A 26,088-nucleotide genomic window follows, 5' to 3' on the forward strand; every position below is an offset into this window, starting at 1 on the left:
TTTTATGGAGCTCATATGCGGTGCTCATATTATTCCCTAACTGGTTGACGGAGTCTATTAGAAAGCTCCACCTGTCAGGGAACCTGAAATCTAATCCACTTTTTTTTCTCCTGTTTTTTTAATAACTTTCACATGAATTTGTAAAACCTCAGCTTGAGACGACGCATCATTTTGTGCAAATAATCCAGAATTAAATGATAATTTAGAATTGCTATTTCTTTTTTCTCGCGTAATTTTAATCTTCAACGCTGTAGACAATAAAAGTGAAACACTATTTATCAGATGTTGTCATCGTCCTCTGGGAGATAGGACTTTAATACCCGTACTCATTTCCATAATTGGAAGCAACCACATCTAATGAATGTGCATAATATGAACAGTGATATGAACCGACTGTGACAAGCTCTTGTAATAACGTGCGTTTCTTGAATATCATCTTTGTCGCGCTGATACCTGGAATATCTCCTTTTTTTTTGTCAGTAAATCGACAGCTGACACGCAGCCATCGACCAAAGTTGCTTTGCCTTTTAGTGTTACAGTGTTTGTTGCTTGAATGAAGGTGACAGGTGTGTGACTGCAGTGAGAGCTGACTGTGAATAATACTGAGCTCCACATTTCACTGAATCACCCTCCAGCTTTTGAATGAATGATTAAACATTTTCCTGCAAAATATATGTCTATTATACATATTGAATTTGCCTCATTGCACATAATTCTGCTTCTGTGTTCCAAAAACGAAAGAGAATAAAGATAACACTGAGGTTAGAGTTATCCTGGTTTCTGAGATAAATATAAAAGGCTCATTCTGGGGAAATGAAAAATAAAAAATCACACAATCAGGTGATTGTAAGATACTGGTGGACATGGTGATGCAGGACTTCAAATGTACAAAAAAAACATGTCTTTAGACCAGGTATAGTAGCATATGATATAGGGTTTTATACAATATTACTACACTGTTTTTTTTCTTCAATTTATAAGAAATAGAAATGACAAAAAAACGACTGTGCTCATATTGCTCTATGAATGAGATCACTTTAATAACAGCATGACACACAGCAGGATCAAATTCTCTGGATATAGATGACAAGCAAACTATTTACACTTACTAGTGCAACAGTAACAGGACCAGGTCGCCCTCGGTCGAGTACTTCTCAGTGAGTGGACCAATATTCTCCCTCCTTCAGCCTCTTATTCTCCTTATCCCTCTTCAGTTTTTGTGCTGCCTCTGCCATGACATCCACTCCATGAATAGTGTATAACTGTTGCTTGGTTTGTTGTAGTTCTTTTTGTGGCACGAGCCTATAAACCAGAGGTTATACAGAGCCAGGCTTCGACAGAGGTGACATTCACCCTGTTATGAGTTGATGCACCATCAAAATAATCTTGGAGACATTATTTTAAGTTTGAAAATTTAAAGATGTCATCCTTGTGATAATGTTGTTAATATGTCTTTTTCCACTAGATATTTATCAATGATCATTCAATACGAACACTCTGTAGATATCAGGCTCTTCAGACTCTGCAAAGTACATTTCCCTCAGATCTGTGATTAAGCGACAGTGTTTTGAATCTTTATAATAATCTATTTGAGCTCACACACGTGTGTTAAAGTGTCTGATAAAAGAAGGTTCACAGAAATGAACCTTCTTCACCTTCCTCCCTCTTTTTCCCCTCACTCTCTTTCAGTTTCCCTCTCCAGAGTGGGACACGGTGACGCCCGAGGCCAAGAATCTGATCAATCAGATGTTAACCATTAATCCTGCCAAAAGGATCACTTCCGACCAGGCCCTCAAGCACCCCTGGGTCTGCGTAAGTCACACTTGTCATTGTCGCGCGAAAGAAAATGATCTTTTCCAGCATCTGAAATACTGTTTCAATTGTTTTTACACCACATTCAAACTAACAACGTCCATTTTTAAGCAGTTATATGAAAATACCTCGACAGGACACAATGACCACAGATCAGAGACCATTTGTTTTTAAATCAATCTACAGCAAAACAGAAACACCTGCTTATACTGTACACAAGACTACACATTGATGAACATTATTTGCCAAATTTTATTGTCATTCCTTAATTTCCACAATTTTTCAAACATTTCATGTCTGGAATTATGATGCACTGTCTCTTAACTGAAATACCTGTTGGAGCCAAAATGAGTTTCTCCCTTTTTCCCACAAACTTGTATCTACAACTTCCTAATGTGAAAGAAGGATAACACATTGCATTTGTTTTACTACTGTATTCTCTGTTAATTATTTAATTACATGCATATTTAATGAATGTTTATCATTATGTTCAGATCATGACATACATGCACACAACTACATGTGATTAAGACATTAGCATTTGATGGATACCTGGCTTTTTGTATTGATCCAATTGATCCTGGAATCAATACTTTGAATAATTTGGTGATCGATCCACTCAGATCACAGTTATATACTGAGGGCAATTATCTAATTTAGAAAATAATGACCTCCATTTTTGTCTATTTTTGATTTATTAGGGCTACTGCTCGTTTAGCATCAGTTATGTAGTCTTAAAAGCAATGCTGTAGTTCGGTTTATCTGTAATGTTATTTCCTCTGCACACAGCAACGCTCCACTGTGGCTTCCATGATGCACCGTCAAGAGACTGTGGAATGTCTGCGCAAGTTTAACGCCAGGAGGAAACTTAAGGTGAGTGGACACACGCACATACACAAGGCTTGTTTTTATATCTTGGTGAGGACACCTCATGCATTCCCTAACCCTTTACTCTAACCTTAACTAGTTAATGCCTAATCCTAACCTAACCACAATTTAAATCTTAGCCTTAAACTTAACCAGTTCCTCAGAAATTAGGTTCTGCCTCATTAGGTCCAGGTTGTGTTTGCAATATCGTTTTTTTTGTGTCTTTCCAGGGAGCCATCCTCACTACAATGCTGGTGTCCAGGAACTTTTCAGGTGAGCTTCAGCTTAAATGAAATGCTCAAAAAAGCATTTCATTTTAACAAATATAAGTAAACGTTGTTTTTCAGTTGTGATTTCTCCGAGAAGGCAAATTAATCTCTGCTACTTTACTTCCAGTTCTTTTGTTTGTTTGTTTTAAAGTCAGCATACACGATAGTATTGTTTATTCTACTTTTTATTCCACACTTTTGCTTTGGCTTGGATTTCCTCACTGTAAGCAGAAACACGGTGCACTTTTGACCAAACACTCACTTTGTGGGCTGGACGATGCTGTAGCAGGCTAATGCATTAACGCTGTCGCTCCTGTGTTTATATGCTTTCATGTAAGTAAAGCAGCATTCATGGATAAGTGCTTTCTCCTATCAAGACCACTGTACACTGAAGAGAGTGGACAGGTCGAACCACTCAATGGCTTTACATATCACTGTAGCCATGCATATCAAGTCATCTCCATGGAAATGAGATTAAGAGTAGTGTTATGGTGCTGAGAAGTCTGATGTCTGTTGCTTCACTTAGGTACTACCACTTAGGTAGCTTATTGGGTGACACTGGCTCTGGATGACCTCTAAAGTTTAATTTCAAGAAACATACAGTATTCAAGTTTCAGTCAGGCTCTTGTCCCACCTGTGGTGCCACATTGAATCGCTCTCTGTCCAATAGTGGGACGGCAGCATACCAGCCCTGCTGCTACCACCAGCACAGCCGCAATGGCACAGGAAGGTACGTCTGTAAGAGGGAGTGTTGGAGTCGGACATGTAGCCTTATAAGCTGCTTGAACCCCTCCACCTGTTGCCTGCTGCCTGCACACTGATGAGCCACCTCTGATGGGTCATCGCATAAACACACACACGACTGAAGCACAGCTCCCGACGCTTCAGTATCACTGCGTGTCCTGATGTTCAAATAGACCAAGCTCCTTTTTTTCCCCAGGAGCCGTTTAAGTGACACTCACCTGAACTCCATTCTACAAAACACAGCTGCTACAGAGCAATGTTGTGTTTATTAACACAACTGGCTGCATAGCTTTTCACCTGCAGCCTCAACACATTAACATTTTTACAAAACAAACACAAACGTACACTCCCTCCATTCAACATGTGCAGCGCTCCCAGTTTTTTCCCCACTCTGAGCTGGTTTGCGTCAGAGCATGTGAGCGGAGCAGACTGATGAGAATCATCGCTCACAGCTGTTGCAGACCACTCTGCCGATTGCGGTCCCCGTCCCCGCTGCGTTTGTTCCCCTCTCCACTCCGCTCACATGCCCTGGATTGTATCTGCAGCTCCCGGCTGATGCCCCAGTTGATGCCTGCCTGTGTTCCGCTGCAACCTTCCCTCTGCATGGCTCTGGCGCTAAAAGCCAGCCAAGCATGTGAATGAGCGTACGGTACTTTACAGGATGCCGACCTGCATGGGAAGCTGGACATACAGAGTTCGCAGTGTCCTTTTGTTACTTTTGTTTTCTTTGTGTCCTCCCTCCTGCCTGCTCTGTTATATTTGTGTGAACAGAAAGAATACCAATGACCATGACCCGTTTGTTTGAAACACACTGAGCCCTTTTACAGGTCTAATATCAGTCACATGACTGCGTGAGCTGTTTGCTTATAGGCCTCTCGTACGCTTTGATCAACGACAAGTCGTCGATAATCTATAATCTCTCTACGCTTGGTGGACTGAGTAGGATTGAGTATTGTTTAATGCAGTGTAGCAAAGATGACATCCTGATCCTGCTCAGTTTACCTAACTGTTAGGAACACACTCCTGATAAAGAGTGAAGTGGATGCTGCATGCCGGACATGTTGATAAGCCAACGTTTGCTGCATGATTAACATAAACAAAGCGATATTAACATGCAAATACTAAACATGTTTTATGTTTTCTTGCCCTTTTTTTATCTGCCTCTTTCCTACGTTACAAATGGAAGGTAAATGGAATCATTGAGTCTGAGTAACTCTAACACAATTATGTATATAACATACAATCAGAGATTATGGTTTTAACTCTGCAGATCTAATCACTTTGTTTTGTTATGTTTTGTTTTGTTGATTTTAATTTGTAATAGAAAGAAATGTACATTTTTACCAGTCAATCTAAATGTAGCTGTAAATATAATCTACGACGATGAAAGCTATGAGGCGATGGTGGTTGTGGATTTGTGTGAGTGAATGGGTGTGAATGGGTGAATGGCTGTAAAACTGTAGTGTAAAGCAGCTTTGAGTGGTCATCAAGACTAGAAAAGCACTAACTATTACAAACCACTTATTATTAATTATTTCTTAAGAAGCCGGAATTTCAGTTTGTAATTTTTAAATAAACAAGCTTAGTCCTTGAGGCTTCTCTGGTAGAAATGTTGCTTATTACCATTTAAAATGAAACCTGTAACACAAGTATTAAAGGTAAAAGGTTTCTGACGACTGTGTGCATGCATGTAAGTTTGCTTTTTGTTCCTCTTTCTCAAATTTTCGTTTTAATGTTTTTTTTTGTGATTTTTTATTTTTTTTATTATTTTCAAATTTTAAATCAACTTCTGTCTTTTGCTTTTGTGTGTCACTCACAATCATCTCCACCACTTTGTTTGCTGTACAGTAACTTTCCTTTACTCTCTTTTTCTTCCAGCGTGTAAAACCTTACTGAACAAAAAGTCGGACGGTGTGAAGGTAAGTGTTATTGACTCTCTGTTTGTGTCTTGTTGTTCTCCTCCTGTCCTCTGTTGTCTCTCTTTATGTCCGTCACCCTGAATACTCTGTAATAACGTTTATTTTTGCTATGAAAAAGTATTAAGTTGTTTATGTTGAATAACCTTTGTGTTCTGGTGCTTAGTTTTTCTAAATTCTATATAATGCGATTTTTATTTTTTGCTTTAGAGTGAAAAAGATTGTAGCTTAATCATGATTATTTAGCAGCCAAAGGTGCAGCACAGGTATCAATATTTGAGATCAATGGTAAAGAAAGGGACACATTGAATAACAATAGACTTAAATTTGCTGTTTGCTGTTTTTTTACCACCAGTTTTTATTTGGATTCACATAGATTTGCAGCCTCCGTTTCGCCTCCGTGCTTATTTCCGACAGTCGGCGTCAGTGCATGCAGTGAAGCGCCATGATCAGCAAAGGGCCAAAATAATGTCACTCACATTTCATTTGCATACATTAACTTAAACAATAGCTAATCTCAGACATTTAACAAGACACGACTCACACAAACCAAAAAACTTTCAGTTGTCCTTTAAAACGTAACCATTTACTGTTGTTTTTGCAGCAGGTTGTTTGTTCTAAAGCTCTTCGAGTATCCCTCTGTCTCATCTTTGTTCCTGTGCTACTGTTTTGTTTTTTTTCCCTCCTCTCTATTTCTGGGTCAATCTGACAGCTTCACTTTTTTTACTACTTTGATTCGTTCCTTGTTTCCCGGTGACCCCTTATTTTTTTTCCTCCTCCTCCTCCTCCCCATTGCTGTCTGTCAGAAACGGAAGTCCAGCTCGAGTGTTTGTTTGATGGTGAGATCGGCTCTGTCGTTTTTCATTCATTTGTCATTATTAGTCTCTCTTCTCCCTCCCTCGAGTCATATCCCCGCCCTCCTGTTCTCCCCTCGTCATCTGCGTTTCATTTGCATTTTTTTTCCCTCTCCGTGCGGAGATGCTTGAGGCGTCGTCTATGACAGTTTTCTGTCTTGTCCGCTTTTGTATCTCTGTTCCTGACATAAGTTCCACCAAAACCATTAAAAAAATCCTGACGCGCACACACACACCCACACACTCACACTCATCCCCCTCTATCTATGGACATCAGGCTTTATAACGTACTTGCCAACATCACAACCATCACTTCAATAAACAGTCATATTCCCTTTTTTTTTTATATTGTATATTTATTGAACTGTCATTATTTTTCATTGAATTTAACTCTTCTTTTTTGTTGCCCTCTAAATGAAGCAGCTGTCTTGGTCACCTGCAGATGATCATCAGTATTTAACTAAAGAGTTGAGGTGAAACAGACATAGTATAACACTAGAGGTTTTAACCCTTAGTGCTCATGCAGCATGGATCTGTGCCGCAGGTGCACCCGTAATAAATTGCCGTGGGAATAATACACAGCTCTTTATATGGACATCCTGGGGGTGTGTGTTTATAGGTCACATATTCAGGCTATTATATGTGCAGAAGTCACAAAATAGACCGTTTTTTTTTTTTTTTACTTTTCTTTTTGTTCATAAAAACGAGCCAAGTGAACTTTGAACTGTGACCTTTTTCCAAATTTCAAACATTCAATCTGATTTTAAACATTTTGAGTACATTTTGCTCAGGTTTATATAGTTGCTTTTTCATCAGATTGCCTAGGTTGTGCTGGAAAAAAAGGACATAAGACTCTATATTTTTATTTTCCTCTGTATATATTGTACTTTTTATCATAGTGATGGATAAAAAGCAGCCAAAATCTCTGGAACACCTCACAAAATTGGCCTGCTGAATAAGAATGCTTTAAAAAAATACTAGATCCTACATTTCCCATAATGCAGCCAACACCATTGGTTTGTGGCCATGTAATGCCCCGCTCTACATGCTTAGTTTATTTTTGGGCTCCAATCGCAAGGTGAGAAATTGCAAAGACTTGGACAGAGGAAACAGGCTGAGGGTCATGAGCCATGAAGAGTTATTTATATCTACAAGGAAACATTATAATTACCGTTTTCTTAACTTGTATTATCTTTACTGTGATATTTTCAAGTGAAAAGTTAATTAGAAACGTTAGTGAGACTGATGACAGGATTGTAATATAAACGACTTCAAATAGTTTTAAGAAGCGTTTTCATTATCTTTTTTTAATCTGCCACAGTTGGCTTTGGGATCAAGGTCTTTGAACTAAAGGAGGGAAACAGAATTCAGTGCTAACACTCATGCTTGCACACACTCTCTTTTTCGAAAAACCTCAAGGCCTTTCACTGCATGCACAAACCTGGACTGATACGTTTATTTATAACCCTGTAAAACTATTCCCTGGTTCTCCTCCACACACATACTGGCCAGAAATAGGTCGCTACTTGTTTTAAGATGCATATTTTTTTTTTTTTTTTCCTTTAAAATATTTTTAGTGAGCCGTTCTAAAAGTGTGTTTATTGTTTTTAAAATGCATGTGCTGACTACGTGTTTTCTATCTTTTTTTTTTCTTCTTACTTCTGTAGCGCAGCGTCTGCAGAAGTTCTAGACATAAAAACTCAGACATAAACCAGGACGAGAGTCTCAGGAGCCCATCAGACATTTAATGCACAGGTTTATAATGGAGACAAAATCGACTCGTGTCAGTTAAACACATTAGGAAGTCGTTTTGACTCACTCAAGTTGACGGAGCAGGACACTTGATCTGTTTCTACAAGTTCTTGGTGATCGAGAGAAGACTCGTGTGCAACAAATAGTTTTTAAGACCTGCAGAAGGACAGCTTCTCTTTTTTAAATACACAGGGTAGTTAAGGTGCAGAGGATTGATTCAGATACTCCTGTGTACACGTCCCACTCCCACATTATACAGCTTCAAATTACGCTCACTTACATGCAATAAAATGTGGTTATTGGCTATTTAATGGCTCTGTTCATGTTTAGTATCTACGATTCCCATAGGTTTGTTCATGGTTTAGACACAGTGGGAGTGGGAGCAGTCATTCTGTGTTGTGCTTCTTTGCCCCAGTCGCAGGGAAACAGCAGTAAAAACAGTGTAGTCAGCAGCAGCAGCACCAAAGACAGCAGCATGTCATCTACAGCACCAATGGTACTCCATCTCTATTTGGTTTTTAATCTCACATTTGCTTTTTATGGCATCATTTCATTGTTTCCTATTTTTTTTTTTTTTTAATGATTACTTCTGTCCACTCCTAATCTTTTTTTTTGTCACATTCCCACCTTCGCTAAAATCACCTCAGTAAAAGTCTCTCGCTCACGCTTCATCTTCTGCCTTCTCCGCTTCTGTCGTAAAAACACAAATTGTGATGTTGGCGGTGGATTTGAAGACTTTAAAATTAAACGTCTGTGTGTGCGTGTGTGTGTGTTGTTGTTGTTTATTTGTGTGTGTCCCCTGGTGCGTGTTTTACCCAGACCTCTTGTGGATACACTCTTATATAAATGTACACAGTGCGCAACAATGACAGGTAGACGAATGACTTTCATTTTGCAGAGCAACAGCAGACACTTCAATCAGCTGCTGCTCAGCCACATTGTGGTGACTCCTTTGTGTTTTCAGCTGTATCGCCTTAGTGTTGCTGCATTGCTTTTGAAGTAGGGCAGGGTTATTGCAATTTCTTCGAAGGCATAGCTTGAAAACTCAAAGGTTTGAACCTCCACTGCTTGAAGAGATTCTTCACCAATGTTATTGTAAAAGAAAACGACTGAACTGTTTCAATCTCTCAATATCTTGCTCACAAAGTCAGTCATAAAAATGTATGACATAACCTATAGTTTCAGAGCCTTTTAGCCTTCAAATTCGTATTCAATTCTTATTTATTTTTATTTGCTGATGACTGTGAACTGGTGAATATGTCATTACTGACGCGCAGCAGATGAATCAGTGCATCCCTAATGAGAGTCACTTTTACAAATATCTCCTCGTTATCTGAATTGTAAATGATGAGGACTTCTGGGTAAAACATGAGCTGGTGTGGACAGATGTTAGAGGATGCAGTCCCTGCCGTCATACATGTAATGGGATTCATACAATATGCAGCAGAGCTGGAGTGAAGCTTCCTTCAGCTCTGAAATTGCAATTTAGTGCTTGAGTAAATCCCCCCGATCTTTGTGCTGAGCTTTATACGGCTAGACATATTTGAGCTCTGAGTCAAACTTGCAAAATCGGACGTGAATCATTGAGCAAAACTGCATAAAAAATAGTAAAGACGTAGTTGCCTCTTAAATGTTTAAAGTGGTGAAATAATTATCCACTGTTTGAATTCCCTGTAACATAAAGTGTCATTAAAGGGGCTGCATGTTCCTCTGAGGGCTGTATTTCTTGGATGTTGCGCCCAGTGTTGATCGGGATCACGGGTGTGAGCGATCAGGTTGTTTTCCAAACACCGTGGTAGTCGGATGATCCTGATTTGCTTGTTGCTGAATGTTTTATGTGGAAGGGTCAAGACTGAGGACGAGGCGAGTTTATGCCTGATGCTGCGTTTACAGCACGTAGGATGAAATGCGATGGAAATCAATGACGCCATGGTCGTAACTTAAAATCACACAAGGCTACAATTTAATTGTCACATCTTTAAAGTCTCCTCTTTGCGTTCAAATGTACAGTAGTAGTTAATTTCTTTAAGGGTGTCATGTGGTAATGTTCATGTTTTATGTCTGTAAAACAGTAAATATTGAACTATTAAAAATATAATCTCACAGATGAAATAGCAATGGAAATATCTGACAGGAAAAACATGCTATTGGATATTTCCCCCAAATTGTGCAGTTCTAGTAATAAGTCTTTATCAACATGATGACTTCCAGCATCACTGATAACGAATGGGATTTCTCACTGCATTTAAATGATAATATGACCTTTTTAAAAATTGGATCATCTTTAATTAAAACTGGTGCAGGAAAAAATGTCAGAATCGGTTAAATTACGTTTGAGTCTAGCATGAATGTGGGAACTCGGGTGATAAGTCAGTGTTTGGGATCCAGCTCTGCTTCCTGTCAGTAAACGTGTTGCTCTCTATCTCAAAGTGACAGCAGCTTATGAACTTGCGGTAGCAACAACTCCCAAAACACAGAGAAATCTTAGCCTCAGTTTACAGCTTTATTTCTTCGCTGACACCTTTCAGGCTCTCATCCCAATATAGCAAGTAATAAAATGGTAAAGTGAGCGCGTGGTGTTGTTTTTGGAGTGCTCGCTCCCCGAGTTCATTAATTCATCACTTTTTATTTACTTTTTGAGAATTTCCCAGTTGGACTTTGGATATTGACGGTAACTTTTAGGTGACATGAACGCTCCTCCTCAGTCGTGACCCTGACGGGTGAATATTAGTCATGCTGTTTTCATTCATTCTGGAAACAGTGGTGTAGAGAACAGAGTGAGGTCTTTGACGTATGCAGTCGACTTCAACCACCATTAAAGATCCACAGCCTCTGTACTGTATCTCCTTTGCTTTTGTATTTGGGTGTGCACTAGTGTCTCTGTTTGTCTTCGTGGAGTATGTATGTGATATTCCGTGGCATCTTCCCTCATGCCCTCCTTCACCCATCCCATCCCTGCATGGTAAAGTGTGTCTACCTCCCCCCAGGAAGCCCAGACAACCGTTGTACACAACCCAGCTGACGGCACCAAGGTAAGCAGCTAACTTCTGCTTCTGCCACCACAAAAACAGCCTCTACTAACACGGCCAGTGACGGGGTAACTGGTGCAGGATTCTCTCTCGTTATTCTAAAACTTTTACTACAGCACCTGAATAGAGAGAGTGTAGCTGACATTCAGTGTCCGTCATTATGGTCTCACTGTAGAGCAGAGGTTCAAAACTGGGGGGGCCCGACCCCCTGAGGGTGGCACCAAAGCTCTACAAGGGTTTGATTGTTGAGGTCATTTATATTTGTAAAATAAAAAGAGGACTCGGCAGCATTCAAGAAAAAACACTTAATTTAAGTGTTACATTAAAGGTTTGTTTTATAAAAAAAAAAAGTACAATATAAATATATATTTATTTAAAGCTTAAAAAAATAAGATGTGGCGCCCGCCTTAGTCACAGAGTTAAGGTAACACAAAAAAGATTAATATTACCCCTTACTTCCTTCAAATATTTAGAATGTTAACTGTGGTTCATTAAATGTTTTATTGGGTTATTATCATTGTTGTTTCAGTGAATTACATGAAAAATAATCAAATAAATCTAAAATGCAGTAGATTTAGAGTTATACATGGAGGTAGATTGGTGGGGTCCTTAATGTATACAATTATAGAAAATGGGTTTCTCAAGAAAACGGTAGAACTACAGTTATAGACTTTTATTCTATAATGAAGAAATTGCAATGAAAAAAGTATTTTATCGACGCCAACTAGCCTACAAATGTAATTTGGTCATTAGGAGCTCTTGCTGTTGCATTGTGGGTTAAACCACATTTTCTATTTCATTTGTTTATTTCAAAGTATCCCATGTACTCCTGGTGTCCCAAGCCTAGATACATTTGAGGGTTGGTCTTTTAAATTTTAAACACCTTTTAAAATAAATTCCAACCCTGTTGCTTTAACATTTCACTCTCACTCACTCGCAGGCACCAAGATTTGATTGACTGATGTGACAGATTTGGTGAGATTTATTACAAATGAGTTACTGAATCTGAACTCCGACTGATTGAACAGTCTTAAGCCCAGTTTATACTCCTGCGTGAAGTGCTCTACGTCAGTTACGGAGACCCCTCTACGTCGCCGGGTGCACAAAATTATTTTAAAGTGTCCGTCACTCCGTCAAGGGACAACAGAGACGGCAAGGGCTGCGATTGGTCCTCGGCCAGTTGATGGGAGGCATCAACGGGCATGCGGTTGGTTGCCCTGATGATTGATATATGAGGCAGAACACGGCGTAGAAGTTCATTACAATTTAGTGATTCATTATGCTGGTGCTTCTGTCAGGATCCATTCACGATCAAAGCTGATATAAAAGAGGAAATCCTGCACCGTCCTCACACACACACACACTGTGTCTCCACAGACTAAAACCTGAACCAGCTACTGGTCTGTTTGCTCTGTCTTATGTACATATATTAATGTTCTCTTTACTAACAAATACTTTTACCACACTGAGGTCATACACTGACACACACTTAGACACTAATGATAAAACACGCTCACACACTCTGTTGCTTTGACACGTGTGGCTCACTTGTGCTTCTCCTTCACTGATGTCCTGGCTGGTTTGTGCTCCTGGGAGGGAGTCATTCACTCGTCTGTCCATCTGTCCGTCCAGTCGTCTTTGTGTCCGAAGTCTCCCGAGTCCGAGTCGCAATTGAAAAAAATGATTTGTCTTGCTATTTCTCTTTCTCCTTTTATCCATCCATCTTTGTTTCTGTCCACCCACTCCTCTGTCCATCTGTGTCATCCCCTTCTCTTTGACAGGGCTCAACAGAGAGCTGTAATAACACAGAAGAGGAGGAGATGAAAGGTAGGAAAGGTACTTGTCCAACTTTCACCTTCTCTGCATGCTTTTATTGTTGTTCACTTTATATCTGTAGATCAGATAGAGACATAGAACTATACTTTTCCCACTAAAGTGGGCTATAAAGGTTCAGGTGAACTGGTGTCTTTGCCCTGTAGTGCTGTCATACTCTAGTTCAGGACCCCAACTTTGCTCAACTTGGACTTGTGTTAGAAGGTCGTTTACTCAAACTATCTTTGAGTTTTATCAAAAGCTTTTGCAAAGGAGTCGATGCACAAAGGGTTACTTGTAGTACTGAATATTCCCATTCTCTGACTTTCATTGTGGGGTTTGCCTCTGAAGTTAGGGGAGATGTATACAACAGATGACATGGTCATGGTCAGAGTTCTGTGGATTTCTAGAATGTTAGAAACATTTTGGCTAATGTAAGTACACTACTTACCAAAATATTTTACAATAGTTTGTGTTTTTAGATGAGTAATGCTGAAATGTTGCATATTATACCCTTAAAATTTGACTCAATCTTGATGAATCAGACTTAAGTGGGGACTCGCACTTTATTTTTTATCTCCTTTATGTTTTATTTAACCAGGTAAAAAAAAAGCCTAATTAAGATTTAAAAATCCCTTTTCCAAACGTGTCACAGATCACAACAACGTAAACAGACTTCTACAACTCATCATACAAAACAAATGAATTAAACACAGCGTCCACCAATATATCACAGGATCAAGGACAAAACCAAGTGCAGTTTCTAAAATGATCTTTCAAAGAATTTACAGTCAGTCACATCCACCAAGATAGTTTTCCTCTCGATCCCTCAGTCTTACACAGATTGGTGACTCAACTAGTTCACTGATGTCCGCTAAGTGAAGCCATTAAAAGTGTGTTAGTTTACTTTTTTGTGGATCAGAATCTGATTGATGGTACATAATGTACAGTTGTAATAAAAACTGCTGTGTTGAACACGCTGCTCTTACACAATTCAAATCAGAAACGGCTCAACTATAGAAACCGTTGAATTTTGGTGCTTGTAACGGTCACTGTTGTCTCCCCTATGTGGACACCAGAGCGTCTCTTTTCAGTTGTCGTGACTGTGAGTGTGTTGTATGCAGGCATTAATGCCACACTCCTCTTGAGCCTTTAATTAGCTGTCTGCAGCTCTAATGTTTTCAGGTGAATGAATTAGGACAGATCTACCTGCAGCTTTCCACAGGAGAGTTAATCCAGGCACTTGAGCTGCTTTCTGCGGGTTTACCAGTCTCTTAGTCTTGGAGTTTCATGAATGTAATGTTCCTCTTGTCTTCTCTAAAATAATACTGCAAGACGGAGTGCAAGAGCCAGCCTTTAATATCAATGAAGCAATCAATCCAATTGTATTTGTATAGCACACAGTTTACAAAACATGGTTTGTCTCACGGGACTTCACAGGGTTGGTAACATCCTCTGTCCTTAGACCCTCGATCAGTGTAAGGAAAAACTATCAGGGAAAAAAACCTTACAACAGGGAAAAAAGGTAGAAACCTTAGGGAGAACCTCAGGTGAGGGATCCACTCCCTGGACGGACAGACGTGCAGTAGATGTTACCCAAAACATACAATTCACAATGACAAAGAATAAAAAGTAAAAAAGTCTTTAAATGCCAGGATCCATCTGGATTAAAAGAGATTAAAAAATCAGTTAGAGATGTGCTACATGTAGTTTTATGGGCTACATGTCATGGGGGGGGGACATCGGGTAAGTGTGAAGGTTGAGGAATCGAGGACGGGGTGAGAGAAAGTGCAGCTCGTGCAAAGTCTGTGTGCTCATTCTAAGTGCATGATGGGAAATTCTATATATAATATGAAGCACTGGATTGGTTTGTTGCATGAAAGTGACCTGTCAGAGTCACTGCAGCTGCACCAGAAGTCCTGCACCTGTAAGCTTTATGCACAGCTGTGTTAGGAGGCAGGATCACTAGAAAACAAGGTGGGTGAGTTATTCCCAGGTTGTTAAATACTAACATTTTAAGAAGGAGGCTTTCTGTCCTGAGTCTCTCCCATCAGGAAAAAAGGCTCAAACCGATATCAAAAACATTAATTTAGTAGTTGAACACGTTTTGCAGCCTTTCAGCAAACATATTAAGTTAAAGAACTGAAGAAGCAGGAGTTGGTAAAAGATAAAAACAACTGTATATTAATGATCAGGCCAGAAACATAATTTCTATACTGAGTACCAGCTGAGAAAATACTGAGCTGCCAAATTACCACCATTATGACCAACATTAAAATATTGTGGCATAAATAGAACCAGCAAATTCAGGTAGAACCCATCTCACAGAAGCCAAATATATTCATAGTAAGATAATGCAAGCCTGCACTAAAACTGGCACTTACTCATCCTCACAATATTCGGTTATGGTAAGGTGCAGCTGTGCTCTCTCTCTCTTTCTCTCTCTCTCTCCCTACGATTTCAGTAAACAAAAGATGTGATATTACAACACCAAATCACAAACTCAAATCAAATGCGTCCTGGATGCGTCTCCTGTGACCACACGAGTTCTGGCGTCTCTTAAATGCATCTCGCTAACTTGCACTTGGAGCTGTTTAGAGCACAGCTGCTTCCTCTCCCTCACACATGCTTCATGTTGACCTAAAACGAGGCACGTTGTTGTTGTTAACATCGCATTTATTCTGCCCTTAATGGCCATAAAAATGTGTTGTTGCAGGATTAACTTATATATGGTTTTTATCAGTGGAACTCCCTTTTTTATGGTGCAAATTATTTTCACTCCCATACTTTCAAACTAAGTACATGTGGTGTGACAGAACCTTGATGACTGTGGTAAAAAAAAATATGCTTGTGTTGGGAGATTTTAATGATATTTTTGGCCTTTATTAAGTAAATGTGTCAAGTAACATGATTTGCTGCTTCCCCTTGTTTTTATGTAATGTCTGTGGAGAGTTGTCTCCTCCTTTAGACTCAGGGAACCTGTGTTGGCCTTTTTCAACATTTCTTCACATTTAAACATTCATGTGATCTGATATTATGGATAAATTAACGTATGGTTTTCTACCATGTATGGGCACATCCTCTCGTACTATGATGGGGTGACACATTGCCTGTGTGTGAGTCAGAGTCAGCACTACCTCAGCCTTGCAGCCACCTGTGAGTCAGCAGCAGTAAACTCTCTGTGACCACATTTTTCCTTTCATTCCCAATAACAGACATCATGCAACAAATCTACCCTACAAGCAAAATGACATACTGATAGTAAATTATCCTTTCCATAAACATCCCTCCTCTGCTGCCATCTACTGGTGCCCAGTTTGTACTGCATGACGACTCTACTGTATGTTCACTTTCCTATTGTCGGTGTTTGATATTCGTTTTGTGGGACAATTAATGGTAAATGGCAAGTCAGCGATTGTAAACATAGCATTTGCGTGGGCTGCTGTTCATTTTATTTGACTGTGATGACTGCACCTGGCTATGTCAAGATGGGTTTTTTTTTCAATATCCTTGATATCAGACTTAAGGTCCATGTACTCGTACGCTTTTTGTCCTCACTAGTAAGACAATTTGGCACACTAGTAGAATTACTAGGCTGAACTAGTAGAATGACTGTGTCTTAAGAGTAACGCTTTTTCCACTACTTGTGCTACTTTTGGCCTACTAGTGCGCAATCAAACCTTACTAGTAAACTACTGTGCTGCAATAGTAACACTAGTAGGCTGAAACTACAAGGCATGTGTCATTAGTAGCCAGAGGCGCAGTTTGTGAACAGGCAAGGCAGGCAACTGCTTGGGGCCCCGAGCTGATAGGGGGCCCCCTGAGGGCTGTTTTTACTGAAATGTGCAGTGACCAGCCGCCTCCCCGTCCCCCTTAAAAAAACAATGGGTGATTTGCAATGACATCTCAAGAGGAAACCTCCCTAAAGGGGCCCCACCTCACATTAACCTGTGTGAAGTTATCGTTCTGCAAGTTGGAAAATGAAGAGGATTATTTACAGTGTAATGCATATCTTTTTTACTCAGTTTATATATGTTTTTTTCAGTGATTTACAGGGTTTAACTAGGTTTATACAGTGTTTTAAAAGCTATTTACAGTATTTTATTGTTCTTTACATTTATAGTTTCGGTTTAGGTTTTTCCCTGTTATTTCATTTCATTAATTTGGAAAAAAAAACATTTTGAACTCATACATTTTTCGTTTGTGTCAGATTATTCATAACATCTTGTTGATGAACCCTGGTTGGAAGGGCCCCCTGGGAATTTTTGCTTAGGGTCCCTACAGACTCTAGAATCGCCTCTGTTAGTAGCCTCCTGGACCATACTATTAGCTCCAAAATGCCCAATAGTAGCACTAATAAGGCATTTATTACTAGTAGTACTAGTGGGCAGATATCAAGGTTTAATATCCTTTATTTCCTTGATATCTGTGATATCACAGATATCATGGTGCTGCTCACCTGCAGGAGGCTGCGTGTTGCCCCACAGTCCCAGTAGCTCAGACCAGTCCAGTCAGTGAGTCAGAGCTCAATCCTGAACCACAGTCCGATCTGTCACCCCCCACAGGCAGCAAATCTGAGTGTTCATATAATTTGTTTGCTGTGTTTGCTTTCCTGGTGTGATGCTTTTAATTCACTTATCTCAATCTCGAGATTTCCTGTGAATTTGAATAATTAGGTCGACTTTAGGTGGAATTAAAATGTGACAAAAAAAACATCAGGTTTGTTTTCCGAGGAGTTACATCGGAGACGATACTGCTTGTTTCTTAATTTGAGCTGGAGACATTTATGGGTTCACTGGATGTACCACCGAGAGCAGAGTGCGGTGTGTTTAGTACGGGCTGTCTTCAAATGTCACTGTCGTTATTACCGCAGGCGAAGCACATTCGATGAACTTATTTTAAATGTCAGGGGTTTGGAGCCTCGTCAGGCAGTGAGTCAGAGAAAAGTATGAGAGGCGATACTTGCATGTTCACACTCCAAATTTAGAAATCATCCTTAACCTCGCCTGGTTGTCTCCCCCCCCCCCCCCTCCCCTCAACCCCACCTTTTCCTTTCTGTCTCGCCATTTTCAGCTCGTAAACAGGAGATAATAAAGATGACAGAGCAGCTGATTGAAGCCATCAACAATGGGGATTTCGAAGCATACACGTAAGTGTGCACATGCAGGCTCCCTGTGTAAGGCCTTTTTGAAAACACACAACCTCTGAATTCTGTAAACTACGTGTATTATTTCAACTCTCCATATCCAAATGTTAAGGTTTAGCACATTATCTGCCCTGCAGCATTTACTGAGGTTAAATTCGCATTCAATAAATTTGTTTACTTCCGACAGGAGAATCTGTGACCCTGGGCTCACTTCTTTTGAGCCAGAAGCTCTTGGAAACCTGGTGGAGGGCATGGACTTCCACAAGTTCTACTTTGACAATTGTAAATATCGTTTCTGCCTCAGTTTTGGGACATTTTTACTGATGTTTTCATGTTTTTCTCTTTCATTGTCTTTGATTCAATGGACACACCTTACATCTGTATAGAGATGCACCTAACAACAGTTTGTCAATCTGTTGATTGTTTGGTTGAAATAGAACTTATCGAAATTAAAGATGCGTGATAATTAATGACATCAAATGGTGAGTCTGCAGATAGTAACAAACTGACTCCTCTGTTCACTTACCTAGTGTGTCAGAGAACTGTGGTGGCCTTTGTATCACCAGAACCCTGTATGCAAAGTCAAGGTTCTTTCCATTTTTAAGTTGACCCTTCCAAAAGAGACGAGGCAAGACTTTCTGGAAATGCATAAATGGAACATGATAGCAAGTGTGTGTCAAGACATCATTGAGAAAGTGCTTTCCACACTTTAAAATCATATGCATGCACAGATGATAGTCTGCAATGAAGTAACACAATATTCTCCATGAAAATTCTGTGCTCTTTGTAGAATTTGAAGCATCCTGCACACTGGAACAGTCCTTTGGCAGAGTCTGATAACAAAACATTCTTGAAATGTAGCCATGAGAGGACCCCAATTCAGCATTCTTCAACATCCCACTCTCTCTGCTATTTTCATCTTTGTTGTTTTATACATTGGATTGATGTGGATAGAGTCGTACAGCTGTAAAATCATGTTGGCGCACGATGGACGCCTCCGTAGCCTTGAGTAGTTTTATTCCAAGGCAATGAAAAGTAAAGATTTAGACTTTAAGTCGAACTTTTTAAAGGTGCTTTGACAAAATCTTCTGCTCATGTCCTTCCCTACAGTGCTGAGTAAAAACAGCAAGCCAGTGCACACCACCATCCTCAACCCCCACGTCCACCTGATTGGCGAGGACGCCGCCTGCATCGCCTACATCCGCCTGACGCAGTACATGGACGGCCAGGGCCGGCCGCGCTCCTGCCAGTCAGAGGAGACGCGCGTGTGGCATCGCCGCGAAGCCAAATGGCTCAACGTACACTTTCACTGCTCGGGAGCACCAGCGGCGCCACTGCAGTGAACTGCACCCCAGGCTCAGGTGAGGTGAAAATACACAACTGGTATAGTGATAACAAAAACACAATTTTGTTATCGTTCAGATTAAAAATCCGGAGGGCGCTGGTGCTTATCCCAGCTGACATAGGGCGAAATGTGGGGGTACACCCTGGACAGATTGCCAGTCCATCACAGGGCCACACGGAAACAAACAGCCATTTAATGTCATACCTACAGTCAATTTAGTTTCCCAAATCCCCCCTAATCCCCAAGTCTGGATGTTTTTGAACTTTGGGAGGAACCCAGAGAAAACCTACGCACGGGTGGTGAGAACACGTACACTCCATGCTGAAAGGCAGAAATGTGAACCTTTATTGCTACACTGTGTCACACTAGTATGATGTAAAAGCAGTTTACGTGGTTGACGCAAATGCTACCATCCCATCGACGCGTTCTGCAGTGGAAACTTTGGCAAACTGGAGTTTACATTACAAACCGTGCTGAGGTGAGTTAAACCAAACTGTAGAGTGACTGGATTTGTGTGCAGTGATTGACGGCGTTGTCGATAGGGTTTGCTTCAAAATTTGCCATAAACAATATGCTTTTTAATACTCCTGTGCTCAACTCAATGCCAGCACCTCTTAGTGACTGCATCCAGTCTTCCAAATATTAAAGTGGTTTTACTGAAAAATGGGTACAGAAAGTGGTTGTGACATATTCAACAAATGTAGAGATTGAAACTAGTGGAGACAAAACATCCTGACAAAAAAAGCACAGCGACTTACTTACTTGAAAGTGCAGTGAGACTGTTCTAATCAGTTAACATGTGTGCTGAACTCAAAGAAAGATGTTCTGCTACACAGTTCATGCAGGCCTGAATGTGTCAGCTAATCTGTGAGAAGAAAAACAAATTCACACATGATGCTTGATATCCTGACTTATACTACTGACAAAGCATTGTAAAATTAAGTTGATATACTGATCTATTTTGTAGAAAAAAGTGCACATAATTGGATTTTCCAAAACTATGTGGATGGATGGATGTACATTTTAAAGGACTCACATTATACCCTATTTCTCCAAGTTAACCTAGTTCCCTGGTGTCCTGATGAACATGTCTGTGACATTCTTTGGTCAAAATACCTTAAGGATGAAGCACCACAGCAGTTCAATCACTCTGCCAAAACAGCCCTGTTCAGAACGCTCTGTTTAGTAGTATATCTTTAAATGCAAATGAGACACAGGAAACTACGTCACCATCACTGAGGCTCCGGCAGCTAACATCAGTTAGCATTTGGAAAAGCCATCATTTGCAGACTCTTGCCGTCACATTGCCTTAATTTATAAAAATGTATCCACTGGACACGTAAATCCTCTGAGTCTGGAAGTTTGTGTAGAACTCTGCTGCACTGTGCAGCCAAGAATAGATCTTTTCGTGGACTTCCGCTCTTCCGGATACTATTGCCCTCGCCTGCACTCTTTGTGTTTTTTAGCGACCTCCAGAGTCCCAAATATAAGTATTAAAATGATTTTTAAAAAAGTTTGATTTTGCATAATATGCCCGCTTTAAAGAGCCAGTTCAGCCAAATAAAGTACACATCACTCTCATGCTACATGAACTGACCCTTAAAGTCAGTTCACACACTAACCACTTCATTCTTTCCTCTTCAGCTTTGCCTGAACTGAAGCTGTCTGTCTGGAGCATTTATTCTCCGAGGTTGGATTGGTACCTGGATCCTGGCCCGGGAAGAGGCTGCTTGGAACGTTGTATAAAAAACACACGAGAGGGAAAATATATTACAACTTAAAAAAATAAATAATAAATAAATACAACACCAAAAAAATGAAAAAAGTATTTATCAAAAGCTTGACTGTGTGACTGGCAAACACCGATCCAGTCCAACTCTAGCTAGATGATGACGGAGCCCGGCTCACGTCAGCTCCCTCTTGCAGGTGGTGCATGTTTCTGGTGGCAACACGGAGTCGGTCCTGGTGCTGTCCTGGTCCTTTTCTCTCATGGCCTTCATTTCCCCCCCCCCTGCCCCCATTAGTTCTGTTTGCTCTGTCTGGAAAAGTATTAAAATATTTTCAAAAGTTACAGAAAAACATATATATAGGAAAACAAGTTCTCGTCACGCACACGTTGTTTGGAACGGAAGGTGGGTGGGTGTAAAAATCTCCGATGTTTTGTTGAGCAGCAGAATGTCCACTTTAATAGAAGTATTGTTTGTTTTCACACGTACGTGTTGGTGAGGGTTTAAGGGAAAGGGAGTACCTAATTATGTACTTAATATTAAAGTTTAACATCCATTTCAAGTGTCAGTTTTGAGCAACTGTACTCACATTTTAGACGATGTGATACGTTACTGAAGGGACCTTTATTTTTATTTTTTGGACTTTTTGTATTGTGTTATTAAGCGGTTTGATTTTTATCACCGGAATTATGTATTTTAAAGTATTTTGTGTTAAAAGAAAAATCATTTATAATAAACACAGGGATTTTTATTTAACAGATTTGTGTACAAGTAGATATTTATATTGGAGAAAAGGAGAAATGTGATTTACTTTCAGGTGTAGGGGGGCGTCATATGCATGAGTGTGGGGGTGTTTTTTTTTTGTTTTGCTTTAAGGTCCAGGGGTGTAAATACACACCATGCACGCACACACACGCGCACACAAACCCATGTGGGTTGAGCTTTAGGGTTAGGGTCCAGCTTCATCCAGGGCAGCTCATCCTGAAGTTGCAGAAGTTCTCCGTCACTCAAACCTGCAGTGTTTGGAGTCTTCACTAGGTGGCGTCATCAGTCAAAGCCTAAAGCTCCTCACATTTATGAACTACCTATCACAGAGGCTCAGACACACCCTCTTGTTTTCTATGTGTTTGAGTGTATTTTTGGTGTGAAGCATGATTTCTTTGATCTAACGGCCTGTACTGTTTCTGCACAGACACTTGAGACTCGATGCTGTTGTGTTTGCTCTTCTGAGGGAATGAACCTTTCTGCAACTTCAGGTTACGCTCGCCAGAAAACTTCCCCTCCTCCCTACTTCTGTCCCTCTTACTTCCATCATTCCTGCCTCTCACTGTACCAGGCTACATTGTTGTCTTAGTACCATAGCTCCCATTATTGTGTGATGATGATGATGATGATGATGATGTCACCCTAATGCCTGTCTCTTGTTCTGAAAATCTGTATATTGTCCGTTTTGGCTTGCTGTACTTCTGTGTGAAGTCCTGGCTCTATAAAAAGCATGTTCTAAATGGAACGCGGCCGAGGGATTGGACTCAAACGAGGTAGAACGGGAAAGAGAGCTGTGTCGACTCGTGGGCTGATGATGGCAGTTGATGGATTTAGTCCCTTTTGTCACTGTTTCTGTTGTAAATGTAGTTGTTAGTGTTTTGATGTTGATATTTTTAGTACTTGTTACAGCAAGAACTATACAAATTGAAGCGTTGAACTGATATTGCCACACACTTTTTTTTTTTTTTTCCCTCTTCCCACTGTGCCAGTTGTTCCCTCACATTCCTCACATTAATACACACTGAATTTGTGTGGCTATATGTGTTGGAATTCACATCCTTGTATAAAGAAGCACATGGGATCAAAGATTCTTTCCCTAAGGAGGATAAAACACATCTTTGTGTCGGTGGTTTAACTCTGCAGCACAGTTTTTCTCCCCCCTCACTGTGTCGCAGAAAGGTTTTGAGTGTGTGACTTTGTATCAGCAGTGGGATGCGTCTTACCGTCTGTCCCGTCTCTGTGCTCTGCTGCTCCATAGTAACTCGTGCACTTGGTGGGCGATGGTGACCTAAACGCAGAAAGATCATCACATATCATTTTGTTTGTGTTCTGATGCAGTCCAGCAGATTCTTCTAACAAAAAAACAACAAAAACAAAAGATGTTGTGAATCGTGTGCACACTGTCCTACTGTATCAGCCGCCTGCGCTTCTCAGTGCTGTGACACATGGCCGTGAAAACCCTTTTTTTTTTTCTTTTTGACAGCATTTGTAAAAGCAGTACTGAAACTATGTGGTGTTTTTTTTATGGCTCTCGGTAGTTCTGTTTGTTCTCTGTCGATGCCACCGCCGATCTGACGATGCTGTTCTTTTATTGTGAGTGTGTTTGTGACGTCACAAAGTCATAGGTTTGTTTCAGTTCAAGGGTGACATGAAGGCAAACTCAACGAGTCATAGCAAGGGAGGGAACCAGCTTTATAGTCAGTTTGCCACAGTTTTTGGACGGAGATACAGTTTTAATTGCATCACAATCACAAAGAGGCTGTTTAAATAAAGATTAAACTTAATAAAATGACAAAATGTAACCACTAAAGTCAGTTTTCACTTCTATAGAAATATCTATTGGACCTCATTTATAAAAACCTTACATTTGCTCTTGCAAAGTGACAATATTAAAGTAATGTAAATCAGATATTAAAGCTGTAGATTTAAAAGAAAACGCAACAGCTGGTTATTTTACAGAAGCATATCTGTCGTCAGATGTGTGCTTTTCAGTGTGAAGATTAAAAACACAACACATCTTTATTGGAATAAATGAAGAGCAGCAGTCAACGGCTTGTAAATAAGATCCTCACCATTAAAGGAAACAAATCTAAACCTAATTTACAGTGAAATCAGTTTTCTTTATGCTTTTTTTTCCCCCTCATTAAAGTTTGTTTCAAACACGCAAATATTTGCGAAACCAAAATGAACTGCATCGTTCAGATACTTTGGCAAATGTCTACCACATGTTCGGCAAAAACAGGACGTGACTGAAGGGAGGGGACCAAAAGATTTTAACGACGCTCAAAACTAATGTTGAAAAAGGGAAAAATCAAATCCACAATCTTGAACAGCAACACTATATATGCAGTTTTACAAGTGGAGGAAATATGCATGTCTACTTTCTGGTAATTTTTCACTGTTTACTTGATAAAGAAATGGAAATCTATGTTACTTGCATCCTCAAGGTTATAAAATGGGTCTGTCTGAGATGTTGAAATTAAGTGATGTTATCTTCCATGAAAATGCATAAAAGGTTAGAAAAGCCTTAGCTTGTAACCCGAACCCTTTGTAAGTAGATTTATAGCATTGTAACCTAATACTGAAGGGGCTACATGTGTCTTTACTCTGAGTTTCGATTGGATGCTGGATTTTTTGCATGACCAAACCGTTAATAAAAATCATACATTTAAACTATTCAGTGTCTGTTTGTTTTTCATAATTGTCTTTGTTGGAAAATAAGAGTAATTAATTTAAAAAAAAATTGCATTAAAATGATCAGTGTCCTTAATTTTGTTGCAGCTTGAAAATATTATTTGATGATCTTATTTTATGATATAATAAGACAATTACTCATTTCACTTTTGAAAACACATTTTTTTAACATGTGTTGGGCAACACTTTACAATGGGGTCCCTTAATTAATTTTAATTAGTACATTTTTCAGCATTAATTAACTGTTTAATAATATATGAACAATCATTATGTATGTGACATTTGACAAAAAAGTCATACATTAGTATGTCGTTCAAAATTTGACAAAAAGTCATACTTTAGTATGTCGTTCAAAATTTGACAAAAAGTTATACTTTAGTATGTCGTCCAAAATTTGACAAAAAGTCATACTTTAGTATGTCGTTGAAAATTTGACAAAAAGTCATACTTTAGTATGTCGTTGAAAATTTGACAAAAAGTCATACTTTAGTATGTCGTCCAAAATTTGACAAAAAGTCATACTTTAGTATGTCGTCCAAAATTTGACAAAAAAGTCATACTTTAGTATGTCGTCCAAAATTTGACAAAAAGTCATACTTTAGTATGTCGTCCAAATGTTGACAAAAAGTCATACTTTAGTATGTCGTCCAAAATTTGACAAAAAGTCATACTTTAGTATGTCGTCCAAAATTTGACAAAAAAGTAATACTTTAGTATGTCGTCCAAATGTTGACAAAAAGTCATACTTTTGTATGTCGTCCAAAATTTGACAAAAAGTCATACTTTAGTATGTCGTCCAAAATTTGACAAAAAGTCATACTTTAGTATGTCGTTGAAAATTTGACAAAAAGTCATACTTTAGTATGTCGTTGAAAATTTGACAAAAAGTCATACTTTAGTATGTCGTCCAAAATTTGACAAAAAGTCATACTTTAGTATGTCGTCCAAATGTTGACAAAAAGTCATACTTTAGTATGTCGTCCAAAATTTGACAAAAAGTCATACTTTAGTATGTCGTCCAAAATTTGACAAAAAAGTCATACTTTAGTATGTCGTCCAAATGTTGACAAAAAGTCATACTTTTGTATGTCGTCCAAAATTTGACAAAAAGTCATACTTTAGTATGTCCTCCAAAATTTGACAAAAAGTCATACTTTAGTATGTTGTCCAAAATTTGACAAAAAGTCATACTTAAGTATGTCGTTCAAAATTTGACAAAAAAAGTCATACTTTAGTATGTTGTCGAAAATTTGACAAAAAGTCATACTTTAATATGTCGTCCAAAATTTGACAAAAAGTCATCAGTTAGTATGTCCTCCAAAATGTGACGATAAAGTCAGAGTTGAGTATGTCGTA

The 26,088-nt window shown here is 39.4% G+C and overlaps 1 protein-coding gene across 5 annotated transcripts in view; it reads left to right on the top strand.

Moving 5' to 3' along the window:
* The window catches only part of camk2g2 (calcium/calmodulin-dependent protein kinase (CaM kinase) II gamma 2), a 66,771-nt gene extending 42,091 nt beyond the window's left edge, over nucleotides 1-24,680 (top strand). Inside the window, exons 10-21 of one of the 5 annotated variants that reach the window (XM_083898079.1) lie at nucleotides 1,690-1,812; nucleotides 2,602-2,685; nucleotides 2,910-2,952; nucleotides 3,619-3,678; nucleotides 5,571-5,611; nucleotides 8,630-8,710; nucleotides 11,202-11,246; nucleotides 13,025-13,079; nucleotides 18,129-18,204; nucleotides 18,389-18,483; nucleotides 19,312-19,562; nucleotides 21,191-24,680. In XM_083898079.1, coding sequence (XP_083754205.1) covers nucleotides 1,690-1,812; nucleotides 2,602-2,685; nucleotides 2,910-2,952; nucleotides 3,619-3,678; nucleotides 5,571-5,611; nucleotides 8,630-8,710; nucleotides 11,202-11,246; nucleotides 13,025-13,079; nucleotides 18,129-18,204; nucleotides 18,389-18,483; nucleotides 19,312-19,544 — 936 coding nt within the window. In that variant the 3' untranslated portion in view covers nucleotides 19,545-19,562; nucleotides 21,191-24,680. The remainder of the gene's footprint in view (nucleotides 1-1,689; nucleotides 1,813-2,601; nucleotides 2,686-2,909; nucleotides 2,953-3,618; nucleotides 3,679-5,570; nucleotides 5,612-8,629; nucleotides 8,711-11,201; nucleotides 11,247-13,024; nucleotides 13,080-18,128; nucleotides 18,205-18,388; nucleotides 18,484-19,311; nucleotides 19,563-21,190) is intronic. The other 4 variants (XM_083898081.1, XM_083898080.1, XM_083898082.1 and 1 more) reach the window with 4 other exon arrangements.
* Nucleotides 24,681-26,088: the final 1,408 nt, after the last annotated feature.

Source organism: Microchirus variegatus (genome assembly GCF_963457635.1).
Source record: "Microchirus variegatus genome assembly, chromosome: 11".
In the NCBI taxonomy this organism is placed as follows: domain Eukaryota; kingdom Metazoa; phylum Chordata; class Actinopteri; order Pleuronectiformes; family Soleidae; genus Microchirus; species Microchirus variegatus.